This window comes from Phyllostomus discolor, chromosome 1 (genome assembly GCF_004126475.2).
Source record: "Phyllostomus discolor isolate MPI-MPIP mPhyDis1 chromosome 1, mPhyDis1.pri.v3, whole genome shotgun sequence".
NCBI classification, from domain to species: Eukaryota; Metazoa; Chordata; class Mammalia; order Chiroptera; family Phyllostomidae; genus Phyllostomus; species Phyllostomus discolor.
Window position 1 is genome coordinate 156287879 of NC_040903.2, and position 20163 is coordinate 156308041.

The 20163-nt window shown below is 37.6% G+C and overlaps 1 protein-coding gene across 3 annotated transcripts in view; it reads right to left on the minus strand.

The window, feature by feature from the left end:
• The window catches only part of TTBK2 (tau tubulin kinase 2), a 133602-nt gene that overhangs the window by 66117 nt on the left and 47322 nt on the right, over positions 1-20163 (minus strand). For all 3 annotated transcript variants that reach the window (XM_028505502.2, XM_036032247.1, XM_036032254.1), the window contains 3 exons: positions 9859-9932; positions 6137-6277; positions 5023-5127 (listed from right to left, as the gene is read on the minus strand). In XM_028505502.2, the coding sequence (XP_028361303.1) occupies positions 5023-5127; positions 6137-6277; positions 9859-9932 (320 nt within the window). The remainder of the gene's footprint in view (positions 1-5022; positions 5128-6136; positions 6278-9858; positions 9933-20163) is intronic.

A 20163-nucleotide genomic window follows, 5' to 3' on the forward strand; every position in this document is an offset into this window, starting at 1 on the left:
CCTGAATTTGTTACCTATCTGGCTACCAATTAACACAAGAACATTGATAAAGCCAAAGACAGTCTCCTCACAATTTCTGGGCACTTAAAATCTCATGTGGCTTTTTTAAAAAATGTAATCTACTTCTTTATATAACTCTACTATATAGTTAGTTTATTGACAGATCATGTAATTATATGACAACCCTGCTCAAAATTTTCCAGTGGCTTCCAGGCTTCCAATTACACTTGCTTCCAGGCTTCCAATTACACTTAAAATAAAATTTATCTCTTTGCAAAATTATACACAACCTGAGGGGCCTACCAACCTCTTAAACCTTGTCTCTCTCCACAAACCCCCTTATTAAGCTATGCTATGCTATAGCCACAGTGGCCCCTCTACTTCTTCTTGAACACACTAAATTAACTCTGCCTCAGAGCCTTTGCACTCAGTTTCCTTTGCCTGGGACACTTTCTTAACAAATACTCATGTGACTTGCTCTCATACTTCATTCACCTCTCAATACTTCCTCAAAGAGTCTTTCCTACTTAATACCTCTAAAATAGTCTTTTGTCCTCACTTCCCATCACTCTGTATGTCAGTACTCTGTGTTTCATTGTAAATTAATTGTGTATTATCCATCTTCTCCACTGAAACATAATCTCCATGAAAGCCTTGTTTTGGTCTTTTTGTTCACCACTGTAGACCCAGCACCTACATCCATGCCTCACACATAATATGTCCTCATTAAGTATGTTATATGAGAGAAAAAAAATAACCTGATAATATTCTAAAAATTAAAAAAAGATACTTGGAGCCCTGGCTGGTATAGCCGAGTGGATTGACCATGGGCTGCAGCGAACCAAAGGGTCGCAGGTTCAATTCCCAGTCAGGGCACACACCTGGGTTGCAGGCCAGGTGTCCAGTATGGGGCATGTGAGAGGCAACCACACAGTGATATTTCTCTCCTCTTTCTCCTTCTCTTTCCCTCTCTCTAAAAATGAATAAATAAAATCTTTAAATATTGGTAAATTAAAAAAAAAGATACTTGGAATAGAAATAGAATGCCAGAATAATATTCAAATCTAATAAGCTAAATAGAAACTAAATTCATCACCTTCTGTAACAGTGAAATGCCCAGTCTCTCTGGCACAATCACGATCAAGCCTGCTTTGTTCCCATGGCCTTCAGGACCAACAACTTCTGCTTAGTTTTGGATACAGACATGCTAATCATTAGAGGAATTCTGCTTGTGGCTTAAGGAGATAGGAAAGTATGTATTATTTATCAAAGATTTGCAGGAACCTTGTCACCAGACTCAAATCAACTAGCACCATCTTCCTCAGACCCCTGCTGGTGTCCAGATATCTACAGTGGTCAATCACCTCAAATGTCCCTGCCATTTCCCCTTCCCTTGACACAAAGGAAGCCTAAGGAACCACTACGTCTCCCATCTTCTCAGCTGGCACCTTCTTGATCAATAAGCCTTTCCTTACTCTAAAGTCTAATCTTTTGAGCTCAGCCTTTCAAAAAAAAAAAAAAAACCAAAAAACAGTGCACACAGACTTTGGACCAGTAACACGACCTTGCAACCTATTAATAATGGAAGACCTTCACCAAAACAAAGAAGGTTCTCTCATAATTTCTAGGTACTTAAATTCTCATGTGCCTATATTTTAAATATAATTTATATTTCTATATATAGCTCTATTATTGTACAGTTAGCTCATTTAAAACTAGTATTTCAACTTCTGTGCAACCAATTTGCTAGGATTGAAAGTCATGATCCATAGCAAGCTAAACCTAAAGGTAAAAAGTAGACATAAGTATAGGAACTGTAGTGGGACACCAAATGCCATCCAGTATGACACCATGAGGAGCTCCACCAGATCCACTCCCCTGTTAAACTGGTGAAAATTATTTTTAAATAACTACAAAGGGAGGGAAATAGCTTGAGGTGGAAGAAGGTATAAGGGGGCTAAATAGTAATGGAAAAAAACACAATTAAAAAACAACAATAACCACAAAAGCCTCTGGAAATGGTCCTTAGGGCAAACAAATGAAGAAACATCTATTTAAGAAACCTATGAAATTCTTTAGTAAGAAAGGCTAGAGTCTATGGTATCTAAACCAAAACTGATCTTTCCCTTCTCTCTTCTGGATCAGTGAGGGTGGCTCCACTCCAGACTGTTGCAGCCAAAAACACAGGGCTCCCTCCTTCCCCACTCCCCAGACAAAGGGCTTTTTTCCAGTAAGAGCAGGACTTCAGCATTTCTTATATTCTCCAAGCTGTCTGTTGCTCAGCAAGATTGCAGGTAGAGAGGTGGAGGCTCCCAGTGCTCTCTTATGAAACAGAAGCTCTACCTTGGGCATGGCATGCTGATAATACTGGGACCCCAACTGCCCTTCTCTTGCCTCATGAGGCAGTGGTTCCACACCAAGGAACCTTAGACTATTGTCCCCAGCTCAACCAAAAGGCTCAGCTCCTGAAGTGAGTAAGTCACTTGGAGAAGAGCTAGCAATAGCCCTCATCCAAAAATCCAGAGCCCTGGCTCAGAGATTTTGCCTGTGGGCCAAAGCGGGGAAAAAAAGAGGTAATTCTTAATCCCTTCCTAAAGGAAATTCATTTCTAACAGTTAAGTTTAAACACAAGACCCCTCCCAAGAATAGTGAAGAATGTAGTAAAAGAAATTGGGAGGAGACTGGTGGATCTAATAAAGACATAGCCTAGGCTACAAGCTCTCCAGGGAAGAACCAGGAAAGTAAGACAGATGAGAGAAGCTCTCCTGAGGTCAGAACAAATACCAATCACTGATCTCAGATTAAAACCACAATGAGATATCACCTTGCACCTGTCAGAATGACTATCATCAATAAATGAACAAACAAGCACCCGTGACGATGTGGAGAAAAGGGAACCCTAGTACACTGATGGTGGGAATGCATATTTTGGCAGCCCCTGTGGAAAGCACTATGGAGCTAGCTGAGAAAATTAAAAATGGAACTGCTGCCCTGGCTGGTGTAGTTCAGTGGACTGAGCTCGGGCTGTAAACCAAAGGGTCGCAAGTTCGATTCCCAGTCAGGGCACATGCCTGGGTTGCAGGCCAGGTCCCCAGTGGGGGCCAAGTGAGAGACAAACACACATTGATGTTTCTCTCTTTCTCCCTCCCTCCCCCTCTCTAAAAATAAATAAATAAAACCTTAAAAAAATGGAACTGCCTTCTGACCCAGTGATTCCACTTCTGGGAATATATCCAAAGAAACCCAAAACACTAACTAATTCAAAAGAATAATATATACGCACCCCTGTGTTCACCGCAGTGTTACTTACAATAGCCAAGATTTTGAGGTGGCTCAAGTGCCCATCAGTAGATAAGTGGATAAAAAAAAGTAGTGGTACATGTACATAATGAAATACTACTGGGCAGTAAAAAACGAAATCTTACCCTTTGTGACTTGGAGATCATTATGCTAAATGAAATAAGCTAGTCAGAGAAAGACAAGTACCATATGATTTCACTCATATGTGGAATCTAATGAACAAAATAAACTAACAAACAGAAATAAACTCATAGATAGAGAAGAGACTGACAGCTGTCAGACAGGAGTGGGGTTGCAGGGCTGAGTGGAAAAGGTGAAAAGATTAAGCAAAAAAATCCAAAAACAAACCCTCATAGACACAGACAACAGTGTAGTGATTACCACAGGGAAAGCGGGCGGGTAGAAGAGGGTAGATTGGTGAATGGTGATGGAAAGGAGACTTGACACAGGGTGGTGACCAGATAATACCATACAGATGATGTATATAGATAGAACTGTACACCTGAAACCTATATAATTTCATTAACCAATGTCACCTCAATAAATTCAATAAAAAAGAAACTATTCCATTTGAGGAGGCATAATTTTATTAATTTGTCAAAGGAATTTGTGTCCCAGGGCATTTTTGTAAACAATAAAGCAATCAATTAGTGGACATAAACACTGTGTTTTGGGGGTAGGGAAAAACAGACTTCATGAAAATAATACAGTCACTAAACAAGCACGTAATAATAAGCACTGGAAGGGAGGACCAGTACCCAGAATTGCTACAATATACTATCTAAAATGTCCCGTTTCCAATGAAAAAATTATAAGTCATACAAAGAAACAGGAAGTATGAACCATACATTAAAAAAGAAAAGCAACCTGGCTGGTATGGCTCAGTGGATTAAATGCCAGCCTAAGAACCAAAAGGCCGCTGGTTCGATTCCCAGTCAGGGCATATGCCTGGGTTGTGGGCCAGGTTCCAAGTAGAAGGTGCTCAAGAGGCAACCACACCTTGATGTCTCCCTCCCTTTCCCTCTCTAAAAATAAATTTAAAAAGAAAAAAAAAAGCAGACAGGAGAAACTGCCTGTAAGGGGGACTATACATTGGATTTAACAGTAAGATTTAAAATGAGCCATTATAAATATCTTCACAGAACTAAAGGAATGCTTGATAAAAAGAAAACAATTACAACATCATATCAAATAGAAAATATCAATAAAAATAATCTTTTAAAGATTTTATTTATTTATTTTTTAGAGAGAAGGGAAGGGAGGTAGAAAGGGCGGAGACCGAACCTGCAACCTAACCACGTACCCTGACCAGAAATTGAACTGGTGACCTTTTGCTTTGGGAGATGACACCAAACCAACTCAGCCACACCAGTCAGGGCTAAAGAGAAATTTTTAAAGAATCAAATGGATATGAAAAGTACAATAATTGAAATAAAAGAACTGTAGTATGTGGAAAGATCCCTGGACTGCAAAAAAGACTCCTTATCCTAGAGAGTTCATGTGTATTCTTATAACTCTAAGTCTACATCCAATGTGGTTTTTTTTAAATCCACAGCTTTCAGTAATAAAATTAATTAACTAATTTCTGTGATTTAATCATAAACCAATATGCTACTTCTTGAATGACATCCATTCTGATACATAATTGGCATTTCTTTAAATAAAGTAATACAATGAATAATAGGTTTATTCTCAAATGTTTAATAACATAAAAAATCTTACTGGTCTGACGTCACCACAGGAATTGGTAAATTGTCGTGCCAAGCCAAAATCAAGCATGAAGCATTTCCTACATGTACTAGGAAAGCGGCCCATGGCGAAGTTTGACTAGAAAAATAAAGAAAATACACATATTCTTATGATAGATAACCAGTCCTTACATCTTATCTTTCCCATATTTTAATTCTTCTACTTAAATTCTATATAACACACATGTCCCAAGTATACTATTATAGTCATTGATGTTTACTTTAATTAATACATAATTTCATTGTGGGTTCCATTAATGCCTAAATCTAGTGAACTTTGAGAAACAAGCAATTTAAGCAATTTTTCCTTGTGAACAATAAAAAAAACTGAGAAGAAAAAATTTAAAAGGTGTATTCCACAGTTATGGAAAGGGCAATTTCTAAGGAAAACAACAGGAAAAAATACTACATAGTGCATTGTAGCACTCACGAGGAAAAAATAAGTCTTTCAAAATTGAGAGTTTATCAGAATAATTTGTCACTTGAAAAATAGTTCAAAGAACACCACACCAACATCTTAAAGCAACATATGTACATATTTTAAGTAATATTAGGAAAAAGAAACCTAAAGAATAAGTACCAATTAGGTAATTAGCAGTATTAACACACATAATGTTAAGCATTAGCATTAATCATTTTTAATTTGACTGCTGAGCAACATTTTCATTGTATGTGAAAACCTCTTGAATATAAGTTGTAGTTTGTAACTACCATTTTTTAAAAAATTAAGAGAGGTGTCCTGGAAGGGTAAACTCAGTTGGTTACAGCGTCATCTCAATACACTAAGGTTGCTGGTTCAATCACCGGTCAGGGCAATTACAAGAATCAATCAATGCATAAATAAGTGGAACAACAAATCAATGTCAATCTCTCTCTCTCTCTATCTCTATCAAAACAACTTTAAAAAATTCAGAGGCAAGTTACATTCTGTTTCTAGTTACATTTTTGCTACAGATATTAAAATATTACCCGTATTTAATATACAAAGCAAATATAGAAAGTTACGTTTGTAATTTATAGTGTCCCATATTCAGATTAAGAATACCAAGCAAACTCATTCTGTGCTCTGGCTGGAAAAGGCCCCCTACCGGTTTGATGTCTCGGTGCAAGAATCCCACAGAATGGATGCTCTCAATAGACTCCAGAATCTGTCTACCCAGGCGCAGAGTAGTGCTAATAGTGAACGTGCCCCGGGACTGGCTACGGCGTAGATCTGCCAGATTCCGACCCTATGGAAACCAAATAAACAATTTCAAATATGGTACTAAAACTACTTTACAAGAAAAGATGGGGAACTATCCATTTACTATTTAAAATGTTTTGAATGAAATAGCAAGGATTTTACCCAAATCATGGTTCTCTCACTAAAAAGAAGAGATTCTGTTAAGATAATGCATTAATGTTTCAGACAAATTTAATAACCAGTTATTGAACATACTATTTTCAAGTCCTAATTCCCTTTGTTTCTGATGTCATAACAAAGTATGGTCTTGATTATTTAAAAAGACATTTTTATATGTAAATATGTACAGGGTCTGGCATAAATAACACCCTTTTATTACAAAATCATAATCATGTAATCCTGTAACAACAATATCACACTCAAGCACACTATATGACATTTTAAGTGAAATGTTCAAATTAAAACTATAAATTATTACTCCCATATTATTACCTACCAACCACACTCAGGCAGGCATTACTTCTGCTGGACCCTATATATCAACTTCCTCATTACTGCCTAACATATATTTCCATACAACTACTTAATTTTTCTGTGTCACAGTTTCCTTACAAATGGGGCCAATATTTTGTGAGGACTAAAAAAGGTCCATGTAAAGTGTTTAGAATACTGTCTGGCACACAGTAGGTAGCTCAATAAATGCTGATTACTGTTATTGTGAACAAAAATTATATGAAACACTCAATTACTTCTAACAGTAGATAAAAGCAATGAATGATCTAGTCTGTGCCAGATAAAAAACATTCATGTTTGCATTAATTATCACAGCACCCTAAATAGAAGTTGTTATTCCTCTTTTCAGATGAGGAAACTGAGGCTCAGAGAGTTTAAATAACGTTAACCTATTAAGGTAAAGTTGTCTTTCAAATCTAAGTCTGTCTGACTCCAAAGTGTTCTTTTTCCACTTCACAGTGCTGTTCCATCCAGAAGGTTCCTTCTTGCCTAGGTAATAACCAGTAATCTGATAAGAAGAACAGGTTACAATGCTGCAGTTCTACCTCCCAAAGAATGAAAACTGGCCCCTATATCTCAAGGACATTTAAATATCCTAATCTCTTTATTCTCCAAATTTTGTAGGATGCAAGGGAGGACCCAAAAAGCCAGAATTATCTTCTAGAGGGTGGGTCTCTTGTAGTACCTGGTCCCCCACTAGGTGAGTGTTCTAGTAAACCATCTGTACCAATGTACCAGCTGGTGGTGTTGAGAGGCTGCATTCAGCTTCAGTGAATTTTTTTGGAAGACTCTTTCAAAGCATTTGCCCATTTCATGATGGGTGATTTACAAACACACCTGCCCACACCCTGCTGAGTGTTCAGCAGTTTTTGACCAAAAACGACATGACCCCCATGCCCCACACTCCCCATTCATCTGATCTTGTCCCGAGTGACTGCTTTTTCTTCCCAAATGAAACAAGTCCTCAAAGGAAAACATTTTGCTGACGTAAAAGAGGTGAAACAAAAAAATGGCAGAAACACTAAAAGATATCAAAACTGACTAGTTCAAAAACTGTTTTAAGTAGTGGGAAAACATCTCAACAGGTGTACTGCATCAAATGGAGAGTACTTGGAAGGTGACTAAAGTTAAAATGTCTAAGAATAAGGCCCTGGCTGGCATAGCTCAGTGGATTGAGCGCGGGCTGCGAACCAAAGCATCGCAGGTTCAATTCCCAGTCAGGGCACATGCCTGGGTTGCAGGCCACGGCCCCCAGCAACTGCACATTGATGTTTCTCTTTCTCTCTTTCCCCCTCCCTTCCCCTCTCTCTAAAAATAAATAAAGAACATCTTTAAAAAATAATGAATTTGAGTTTTTTGAAGAAATTAGGAATGTCAGTAAGAAGCTGGGTCTGAGCATGTAAATTTTAATTCAAGTATATGGGAAAATCCTACTATTTATCTTTAATATGTAAAAAAACTACCTTTAGCTATAGGTAGTTATACTAACTTTAGCTTTGTCCCCAAATCAAGTCAACCATAAGGGTAGAGATGGAAGTAGTTAATGCTGGGTTAATTTTATGACAGAAAGAAAGATAGCAAGAAGTCATGGAAAACTGCTTGGATGGGTTCATATGACATTGCCAAAGGCCATAAAAGCCATCATTATCTGATATATACCAGTCTCCTTAGTTTTCCCAGACTAAGAGCCTTCTCATTTCCAGAAAGTGAGATTTAGGTAATTACAGTGATTTAAAATAAAAACAAGTATGTTCTAAGACTGAGAAACACTCTGCAGACTGAAAAGACTTCTGTCCATATTGTCCAGTTAGTAGCAACCTGAGGATAAAACTAAAGAGTCTTCTCTAATTGTGCCAAAAACACTGGCTTCAGGCTTCCCCTAATCCCTAACGCCCATCCAGTATCCAGTCCCAGGCAAACCACAAACCTCCTTGAGCTTCAACCTTTTCATTTGCAAAATGGGGATGCAAGCTGTCCTATCCTCTCCATGGGATATGGTAAGAATCAAGTAAAATGTTTATAAATCTGAAATAAAACTATCAGAGTTTATAATTTTAACATCATAGTTTAAAATATAAAAATTACATTATCATTGACCAAAGTGAGGGAAAGCAAGGTCCATATTAATAACCCAAAAAGGTCTAGGAATAGCTGCTTCGAGAAATAAAATTGTGCTGGCTCAAGAGATAATGAAACATATGACTCAGACTTTAAGGATATAGTCCACAGAAAGATTAATATCTTTAAACCTAAACTGAATGCTGAAGGAGAGTTGATGGAAACAAGAAAAGCCTTTTGAGGAGAAGAAGCATTTAGGCCAGGATCTAAGTCTGTGAAATCCCTGCTATGTAGTTAAGTTGGAAGAAAATAAAAGAACCAAATACCCCAGACAGATTTTTTTAAAGATAAAAGAAAAGCTTGAGATCTCTAAGTTAGGCAGCAGGGTGAACCATGCTTTTACCCTTTGAAAGTCACTACAGTCAGAGGGGTGTGTGAGTGTCCATGAGGGTGACTACAGTCACAGGGGTGTGTGAGTGTCCAGGGAAAGAGGCAGTGTCAGAGAGAGTGGGATGGCTTCCCTCTCGTCCCTACTGGAGTCATTATTCCAATATTCCCCTTCTGAATTCCTCTCTTGTTGCTCCAACCCACTGTCTATGTAAAGGATAGGGAACAGAAAGAGCAGTGTTAAAGGATGAAAAGAGAAAGAGGGTAGCATTTCTCCTCTATTTCAACTAGTGCTTAAATTTTCAAGCAGTTAAGGCTAGTGCTTGAGCACATAAATGGAAAACTACAGTCCTTATGGTAACAAAGGGTAGAGAGGGAGGGGACAGGCAGAGGACAAGACTCACATTATCCAGCATTCCATGCAGAGATTGAAAACTTTGCAATGATGACAATCAATGAAGATATGGATCAACTAAATTAGCTGACAGTGAAAACTCTTTCATCTTTGGAAATATCTGTATCAAGTCTGTTTAAATAAACTGTCATCTGCATAATATTAACATCAAACATTCTGAGATGATACTAAGGATATTGTTATTATTTTCTACTATAATTAGGTACTTTGACCAAACCTGAAAGATTTCAAGATACACTTTCAAGATAACCTACCTGCAATTGCATGACCACATAGTTGAAGCGATCGTTCCTCCCACAGCCAATAAATCTACAAACATGATCTTTCCCTGAAAAAAAAAAAACAACAGTGGAAAATGTTATATATAGTTTCTCTTCTAAAAATTAATAATTTGTTTTTTGTATAGTATTTTATGATTGAATAGAAAGAACCTGTCTTAAGAAGCTTAAGAACAGGAAATCTATATTACTCAAATTTTTTATCCACCTCCTCCCAGATCCTACAGCTCCTTGTGTAGTCAAATAAATGTTTATTCAATGAATAAATAAGCAAATGAATGGACAGAAATGAATGATAATTTAATTAGAAAGAAAAGAATTAAGAGGTCATTTCAGATCAAGCAACCCATTCATTATACATATTCATATGAAAGCACAGAAGAACAATAAATAAGAACTTTGTTAGGAATATAAATCCTGAATTTTAATATGGTCTGCCATTCACCATTATAAGACTTCAGTGAGTCACTTAATCTGCCTGGGCCTCAATGACCTGAATTAGTACAATGGTTTTCAACCTGAGTTCCACATGTGAAATCCAAGGAGGTGCTGCCTAGGCGTAGGATGCTGAGGGAAGCAGAGGCGAAACAGGTAGAAATCTAGGGTTATGTCCTTGATTCAACAAAAGCAAACAAAGCTTTTAAAAGAGGATCAAGACTGGTGGGTTCTAGAGCCAGAAGACAGCATCTGGCTGGAGCACAGTGAGTAGAAGAAGGGAACCAAAAAGAGATGGCACAGAAGAAGCAAGCAGACACCAGGTCCTGAATGGCCTGGACTCCACGATAAAGAATCTGAGCCATATGTATAGGTCAATGTTTTCCAACCCTGGCTGCTTATTAAAAATAATCAGGAAAACTTTTCAAAAATTCCTAAACTCTGTACTGACTCAGAATCTGTGGGGGAAGATATACAACATGAGCTTCTCAAAAGTCCTCTCAATGATCCAAAAGCAGGTGGGCCATGAATGAATATTTGAAAACTACTGCTAAGTAATGAGAAGCATCTAAAAAATTTTGAGATAAGGAAAAATGTACTTAAAACTTTGCATTTTAGAACATAGGTATGGTGGCAATAAAAAGGACAGACTAGAGAGAGGTCATTTCAGGAGGCAGAAAGGTCACCCTGGGAATAATTACAATATCCCAAAGGACTGAATAAGGGTTTGAATCTGAAGTATCACAGTAGAGGCAGAAAAAAATAGGATAAATCTGAGAGATATCAAAGATGTAGTTTTGACTAGAAATTGGTACAATAAAAAGTTGTACCAAAATAAGTGAATATAGTAGGTGGTATAGTATAAGTTAACGGATATTAGAATATGGTGTTTGAGGATAACCAGCTGAATTCACTAGACATTATAATTTCTTTTTTCAATATATTTTATTGATTATGCTATTACAGCTGTCCCATTTTCCCCCTTCACTCCCCTCCACCCTGTACACCCTCTCCCACCTATATCCCCCCTTTAGTCATGTCCATGTGTCATACTTATAAGTTCTTTAGCTTCTACATTTCCCATACTATTCTTACCTTCCCCCTATCTATTTTCAACCTACAATCTGTACTACTTATTCTTTGTACTTTTTCCCCCCTCCCCTCCTCCCACTCCCCTGTTGCTAACCCTCCATTGTGATCTCCATTTCTGTGGTTCTGTTCCTGTTCTAGTTGTTTGCTTAGTTTCTTTTGGTTTTGCTTTAGGTGTGGTTGTTAATAATTGTAAGTTTGCTGTCCTTTTACTATACATGTTTTTTCTGTATCTTCTTTTCTTAGATAAGTCCCTTTAACATTTCATATAATAAGGGCTTGGTGATGATGAACTCCTTTAACTTGACCTTATCTGAGAAGCACTTTATCTGCCCTTCCATTCTAAATGAAAGCTTTGCTGGATAGTGCAATCTGGGATGTAGGTCCTTGTCTTTCATGACTTGGAATATTTCTTTCCAGCCCCTTCTTGCCTGTAAGGTCTCTTTTGAGAAATCAGCTGACAGTCTGATGGGAACTCCTTTGTAGGTGACTGTCCCCTTATCTCTTGCTGCTTCTAGGATTCTCTCCTTCGTTTTTACCTTGGCTAATGTAATTATGATGTGCCTTGGTGTGTTCCTCCTTGAGTCCAACTTCTCTGGGGCTCTCTGAGCTTCCTGGCCTTCCTGGAAGTCTATTTCCTTTGCCAGAATGGGGAAGTTCTCCTTTATTATTTGTTCAAATATGTATTCAATCTGTTGCTTTTCCTCTTCCCCTTCTGGTACCCCTATAATTTGGATTTTGGAACGTTTAAAGATGTCCTGGAGGTTCCTAAGCTTCTCCTCGTTTTTTTGAATTCTTATTTCTCCATTCTTTCCTGTTTGGTTGTTTTTTTCTTCCTTCTGGTCCACTCCATTGACTTGAGTCCCAGTTTCCTTCCCATCACTATTGGGTCTCCGAGTATCTTCCTGCATCTCTTTTATGGTAACCTGCATTTTTCATCTAATTTGTGCCCAAAATCAACCAATTCTGTGAGCATTCTGATCACCAGTGTTTTGAACTGTGCATCTGATAGATTGGCTATCTCTTGGTCGCTCAAAAGGATGAGTCCTGGGGCATTGATCTGTTCTTCTATTTGAGACATGTCTCTCTCTCTCTCTCTCTCTCTCTCTCACTCTTTTTTTATTTGGTCCAATCACTCCTGTTATGGTGAGTGGCGGAGCCTTAGGTATTCACCGGGGTTGGGCACCCCAGTCCCTAGACTGTGACGTTGTATGTGGGGGCGGGGGCAGGAGCGGGGGCGGGAGGGAACAATGGTGGTAGCGCATTCTCCTGGGACCTCAGTCCCTTCTCTGGGATCCTGGGTTGCGCGCTCTGCCCTGGTCCACAATCGCTGCCTCACTGGGTCTGCCAGCTGCCGCTTGCGAACTCAGGGTCCACCCGCTGTGATCTTGTGCGCCCCAGATGCCTTACGCACTCCCAGTTGCCTTATGCACCCACTGCTCTCTGCTCTCCGCGCCGCAACCCGTGCCACGACCTGTGCCTGGCGGCTCCTCTCCACCCCTCCTACCGGTCTGGATGAACGGGTCTACTTCAACTTCTTGGCTGTCTGACTTCCATTCAGATAAATTCTCTGCCAGTTCTGGGTGTTATTCTACCTCTAAATTGTTATTTTAATCTTGGTTGTGCGTGGAGGTACAGTGTATCCACCTATGCCTCCATCTTGCCAGAAGTCCCTCGACATTATAATTTCAAGCCCAGTAGTGAAACCAAAAACTGAGCTCCAGAAACAACATTAGGTAACCATTAGTTCATAGAAGATACATGGACCTACAAACATAGATGGAAGATTGCCAAGTTGAAAGAATACAGAATGAGAAGAAACCTAACAGCAGAATTCTAGAAAATGCATCATTTAAAGTATGAGCAAAAATAAAATTTGCCCATGAAAGGAACAGAGTAATAGCTTGAGACATAGGAAGAAATTATGAGAAAGAGGTTCCAGAGGAGAAGAGGATTTTAAGGTGAAAGTGGCTTACACAAGAGCTATAAAAGGGCTGAAAAGTGCTCATTAACATAAAACATTAGGAGGTCACTAGTGAGTGGAAGGGGCAGGAGCCAATCTGTAATGGGTTAAAGAGTAAATGGCATGTGAGACAATGAGGTAACCTTTGAAAAAGCTTGAGGAAGTCACAGGTCAATAGCTACAGAGCAAGATTTGGTAGATTGATGAGAAATACATCTTAACAAGAAAAAAAAAATTTGTCCACTGAGGTAAAATATAAATGAAATGCAGACTTTAATTAATAATTCCACATTTCTCTTTTGCATCTAAGTTATCGCATTGTTCTCTCATTCTTTGTGCTTTGTTGAAAAGAAGGAATAGGTGCAATGGGAATAATAATTCACAATGTATACATGTTCAACATTTTACATTTTGCAAAGCTATAAATTATAAAAGAATAAAAGGATAAAATAATCAATTAGCAACTTACTGTTTTCCTCAGCTTCATGTAAACAACTTAAAAATATCTTCCTCTTATTATCCATTCTTCAAGATTCTACCTTCCTATCATGTAACATTTAAATGCAGTATCTCTACTACAAAGACATTTCAACCATCTAAAAACAAAAGGCCACACTAGATTTAACTCCTCCTAGAATACTCTTTTAAAAAATATCTTTAAAGTTATACTAAAATACTATTTATCTCTTGACACTAAAACCACACTACTTTTAAAAAGAAAAAAAGCATCCAATAAACTGTAACCATTTCCTGGGTCACCAGAACACAAAGTCTACAGTAGCAAATTTTTGATGGATCACCAATACACCTTCATTGCTTTAGGTAAGAGTTTAATGAGTTCTTATCTCATACTTCATGGCATAGTGTACTACTGTTCTTCTATTTCAGATATATGCAATTAATTAAACTACTTAATATAGTTAGTTCAATAAACATGTACAAATTTTGGGAAGCATGGAGAAACTACAATTTAATTGGAACAGCAACTTCACCACCACTTACAGCAATTGTTAAAGTAATTTTTGTAATAACTAGTACAAACTTGGTATCACCCCACATGTACAGGGACCATAGCTCTCTCTTCTGGTACCTACCACAGTATGTGGCAAATAGTGAATTGCTCCACCTATTTGTGCATGAAAATAATAATAGCCAAGAAAGCATGCATAATAGGCAAGTGTACTGTGCCAGGCATTATATTAAGTGCTTTAACATGCATTTAACCCTCACAACCTAATAATGTAAGTGTTATTATTTTTCCTATTTTTCAGATGTAAAAATAGATGCTTAGTAAGGTTAAATACTTTGCCTGAGGCCCCACAGCTGGAAAATGATGGAGCAGTTTGATTGTAGAATCTTTTTTCTTAATATTATGATATAAACAATTGAAACACATTTTCAGGTATGACAAAACACAGACAAGAAGACTTACTATGTGCCAAACACTAAAGTAGGCAGTAGAAATATAAGATAAATTAAGTACGGTCCACACGTTCAAGGAATTCAGATACGTAAACAAAAAACTATAATACAGTATCATGGGCTCTGTGTACTACGGATATACAGAGGATTGGAAAATTTTGTTTATGAGGCTTTTCATGAGAGTTAAATCACTAGATTTTAAAATATGAGGTGAGAAGATCATTTAAGAGGACACCCACAAAGTCTGAAGGAGCCAAGTACATATAAAAGATTAAAGAGTTAATAAGCTAGAGGGCTCAATAAGGGTTCAAAGGTGGCCACACAAAAAGTACACTAAAGTTTTGTATGCCACAAAATGGAGTTCACATCTGATTCATTATTAAATAATGGGCAGGGGTGGGGGATAGTTCAAAGGTTTTCAAGCATGAGAGCTACACGATTTGGCCTGTGTTTTGGAAAGGTAACAGTATTCACCATTATACGATAATTTGTGGAGGAGATGAAAGGCAGAGAAATCAATTAGGAAGTTAATACAATACTCCAGGTAAAAGGCGAAGAAGGCGAGAATTTAAAAAAAAAGGAAAGATTTCAAATTAAGCTTTTAAAGACAGAATAGATAGATTATGAGAAAGAGAGAGGAAAGTGAAGGAAGACTTTTAGCTGAAGCTAAACTGACAAGATAAACCATGTGAATATACATAAAGACAAAAATTGTGGTAAATGAGAGAGGATAACAATTTCCACTTTGGGGATTTTGCACTGGTTTATCTACAGAACATGAAAGTTATGTTAGAAATGTAGGTGTTGCCCCGGCTGGCGTAGCTCAGTGGATTGAGCGCGGGCTGCGAACCAAAGTGTCGCAGGTTTGATTCCCAGTCAGGGTACATGCCTGGGTTGCAGGCCATGACCCCCAGCAACCGCATATTGATGTTTTTCTCTATCTCCCTCCTTTCCCTCTCTAAAAATAAATAAATAAAATCTAAAAAAAAAAAAAGAAAGAAATGTAGGTGTTGAGTTTAACAGAGAGGTCCACTATAGAAGGTAACAGACCTGTGTATTGTCTGAGATAAGGGCTGATTGCCCACAGAAGATGAGTAGTATAAGAAAACGGGATTGATCAATGCCAGTACACCAACATGTTGGGGGAAAATGGGAACCCATGAAGGAGACTGAGAAGGATATGTGGAGCCCAAGGAGTTTTATACCTCACAACTTCCACATTTCCTGTAAAGAACTAAGCAAAATGACCTCTAAAAATGAGGGAAGCAGGGTAGGTTATACTTGAAGAGAATGTTAACAAATTCAAAACAACTGCTATGGAGAAAAAGAGAGAGAACCAGGTAAAAGTCCTGGGTAGAATCCAGATACCAGAACTATAGCAACTTTTATGGTAAATTAGGCAGTCTACTAAGTCCTATCCGGTTGGTAAGCAAACAAAAAGTAAACACTCCTACATTATGCATTACTAGATCTGATCATGACCTAGTAGGAAAGGGCCAAAGGTATTATAGAAACAATTCAAAGTCCTTGGGTAAACAATTTTATAAACTTTTAGTCACTCTCACTATAGGAGACACCTAAATAATCTCAATGGCACTCTAGAGGAGGGCTCTCTTACACAGAAGTGATGTCAAACCCAAGCCAACCTTCATTTTATGTCTACCTGCTTAATGCCCATAGGTTCTCATACTTATATATAAAGGCACCAGAATATAACAGATAAATGAACTTGATTTCAGCATCTTAAGCCTATGCTGTGTGTGTTTTGCTTGTTTAACCCCCTAGATTGTAAGTACTTCAAGGGCAGGGACTCTAGTACCCAGCTCTGCACAGGGGACATACTAAATGAACAGATGATTGAATTCAAGTTTTTGAAACAGCTTTATTGCAACATTATTAACATATCAAAAAAATAACCCATTTAAATTATAAGATTCAATGGTTGTTTAGTGTATTCACAAACTTCTGCAACGACAATCAATACTAGAGCATTTCCGTCAGCACTACCCCACTCCACCAAAAAACCCATACACCTTAGTAGTCTCTTCCTGTCCCCCAACCCCACTCTCCCAGCCTTATGAAATCACTAATTTACATTCTGTTTGCTTGTTCTGGACATTTCATATAAATGAAACCATTCAATTAAGTGCTCTTTTGTGACTGGCTCCTTTCACTTAGCATAATGTATTCAAAACTCATCCATGTTGTAGCATGTCTCAGTGTTTCATTTCTTTTTCATTGTTGATAATATTTCATCGTATAGATATACCACATTTTGTTTAGCCGTTGATCAGCTGACTGGCCATTTGCATTGTTTATACTTTTGGTTATAATGAATAATTCTTCTATAAATATTCAAGTACAAGTTTTGTGTGGACATATGTTTTCATTTGTTGGCTACAAAACTGAAAGTAGAATTGCTGGGTCATATGGTAACTTCATGTTTAATCTTAAGCAAACAATAGGAACTTCAGGAGTGTTTTCTAAAGGAGTTGTACAACTTATATATTCCTACCAGCAACATATGAGGGTTCTGCCATGGCCAGGTAGCTCAGCTGGTTACAGCACCATCCCAATAGGCCAAGGCTGTGGGTTCAATCTCCAGTCAGGGCACATATAAGAAGTGACCAATGAATGCGAAAAATAAGTAGAACAAATTGATGTTTTTCTTTGTCTTACCCTTTCTCCCTCCCTCCCTCAAGTCAATCCATCAAAACAAATGAGGGCTCTAATTTCTCTCCCTTCTCACCTTTTCTTAGTTTATTTATTTATTTATACTGTACTTCCCATTACCATTTAGCTCCCTGGCACCCCCCCTACCCCTGCAATCACCACACTGCTGTCCATGTCCAAGAGTCCTTTTTCCTTTTTTGCTCGATCCCTCCACCCCCCTAACTGCCTCCCTAGCTGTCATCCTGCTCTCTATCTATGCATCTGTCTCTATTTTGCTTATTAGTTCAGTTTGTTCATTATATTTCACATATGAGCAAAATCACATGGTATTTGTCTTTCTCTGACTGGCTTATTTCACTTAGTACAATGCTCTCCAGGTCTACCCATGCTATTAAAGAGGGTAAAATTTTCTTGTTTTCTACGACTGAGTAGTATTTCATTGTGTAAATGCCCCATAGTTATTTTATCCACTCATCTGCTGATGGACACTTGGGCTGCTTCCATATCTTGGCAATTGTAAATAATGCTGCAATGAACACAGGGGTGCTTATGTTCTTTTGAATTAGTGTTTTAGGTTTCTTTGGGTGTATTCCCAGGAGCAGGACTGCTGGGTCAAAAGGCAGATCCATTTTTAATTTTTTAAGGTATCATCTCCATAGTGCTTTCCACAGTGGCTGCACCAATCTGTCTGCATGTCCACCAACAGTGCAAAAGGGTTCCCCTTTCTCCACATCTTTACTAGCACTTGTTTGCTATTTATGAATGATAGCCATTCTGACTGGTGTGAGATGATAACTTACTGTGGTTTGATTTGCATTTCTCTGATGATTAGTGACATTGAGTATCTTTTCATATGTCTACTGGCCATCTGTATGTCCTCTTTGGGTAAGTGCCTATTCAGGTCCTTTGCCCATTTTTTAATTGGATTGTTTGGTTTTTTGTTGTTGAGTCTGGTAAGTTCTTTATAAATTTTGGATATTAACCCCTTATCAAATGAATTGGCAGATATGTTCACCCATTCCAAGAGTTGTCTTTTATTTTGTTGATGATTTTCTTTGCTGTGCAAAAAGTTTTTAGTTTGATGTAGTCCCATTTGCTTATTTTTCCTTTTGTTTCCTTTGCCTGAGGAGATACATCAGGTAAAATACTACTATGAGCAATGTCTTAGTTTTTACTGCCTATGTTTTCTTCTAGGATTTTTATGGTTTCGGGTCTAACATTTAAGTCTTTAATTCACTTTGAATTTCTTCTTGTGCACCATGTGAAAAGTTGGTCTAGTTTCATTTCTCTGCACTTATCTGTCCAATTTCCCCAATGCCATTTACTGAATAAACTGTCTTTAGCCCACTGTATGTGTTTCCTTCCTCTGCTGAATATTGATTGACTATAAAGGTGTGGGTTTATTTCTGGGCTCTCTATTCTGTTCTATTCATCTATGTGTGTTTTTATGCCAGTGTTATGCTGTTTTGATTATGATGGCCTTGTAGTATAGTTTGATATTAGGTAGCATGATTCCTCCAACTTTGTTCTTCCTCAGGATCACTCTGTTCTGTGGGGCCTTTTATGGTTCCACATAAATGTTTGGTATATTTGTTCTAGTTCTTGAATTATGTCATTGGAATCTTGACAGGGTTTGCACTGAATCTACAGATTGCTTTGGATAGCATGGGCATTTTAATGTTAATTCTTTCTATCCATGAACATGGTATGTGCTTCCACTTATTTGTATCTTCTTTAATTTTTCTTCAGTGTCTTGTAATTTTCCAAGTGTAGGTCTTTTACATCCTTGGTTAGATTTATTCCTAGGTATTCTAACCTTTTGAGGCAATCATGAATGAGACTGTTTCCTTAATTTTCCTTTCTGATATTTCATTATAGGCATATAAAATACAACTGATTTCTGGATATTAATTTTGTGTCCTGCTACTTTGCTGAATTCATTTACCAGTTTAGTAGTTTCTTGGTGGAGTCTCTGAGGTTTTCTATGTGCAGTATCAATCAATCAATCAAAACATATGAGAATTCCAATTTCTCTCCACTCTCACTTACTCTTATTATCTATATAATATTGAGCATCTTTTCATGAGTTTATTTGTCCACTTGTATATCTTCTTTGAAGAAATGTCTATTCAAATCCTTTGCTGATTTTTCACTTGGATTGTCTCTTTATATTGAGTTATAAGAGTTCTTTATATATTCTAGATAAAGTCTAGAATAGACTATATAGACTATAGACTTTATAGACTATATATAAAGATAGAATCTTTATATATTCTAGAGGTACTCCAAACTCCATACATCTGAAAAAGATTTTTTCGTTTTATTTATTTTACTTTAATGGAGCTTCATCTCATAGGCATGATCGATCATTAAATCAACTTCCAACCCCTGTACACTTCTCAGGAGATAGTGGGTGGGGCTGAAAGTTCCAAACTTCTAATCATGACTCTGTCTGTCTAGTGATCTTCCAACAACCTGAAACTATTCAGGAAGCCACCGACAGTTGCTTCATTAAAACAAAAAACACTGGAAATTTCAAGGAATTTAGGAGCTCTATGCCAAAACTGTGCATGTATATTTTCTATTATTGTATAATCCTCAATCCAGATGTCTTAGCACCATTTATTGAAAAGATTTTTCTCCCCCATTTAATTGACTTGGCAACCCTGTTAAAAATCAACTGACCATTTGTGAGAACT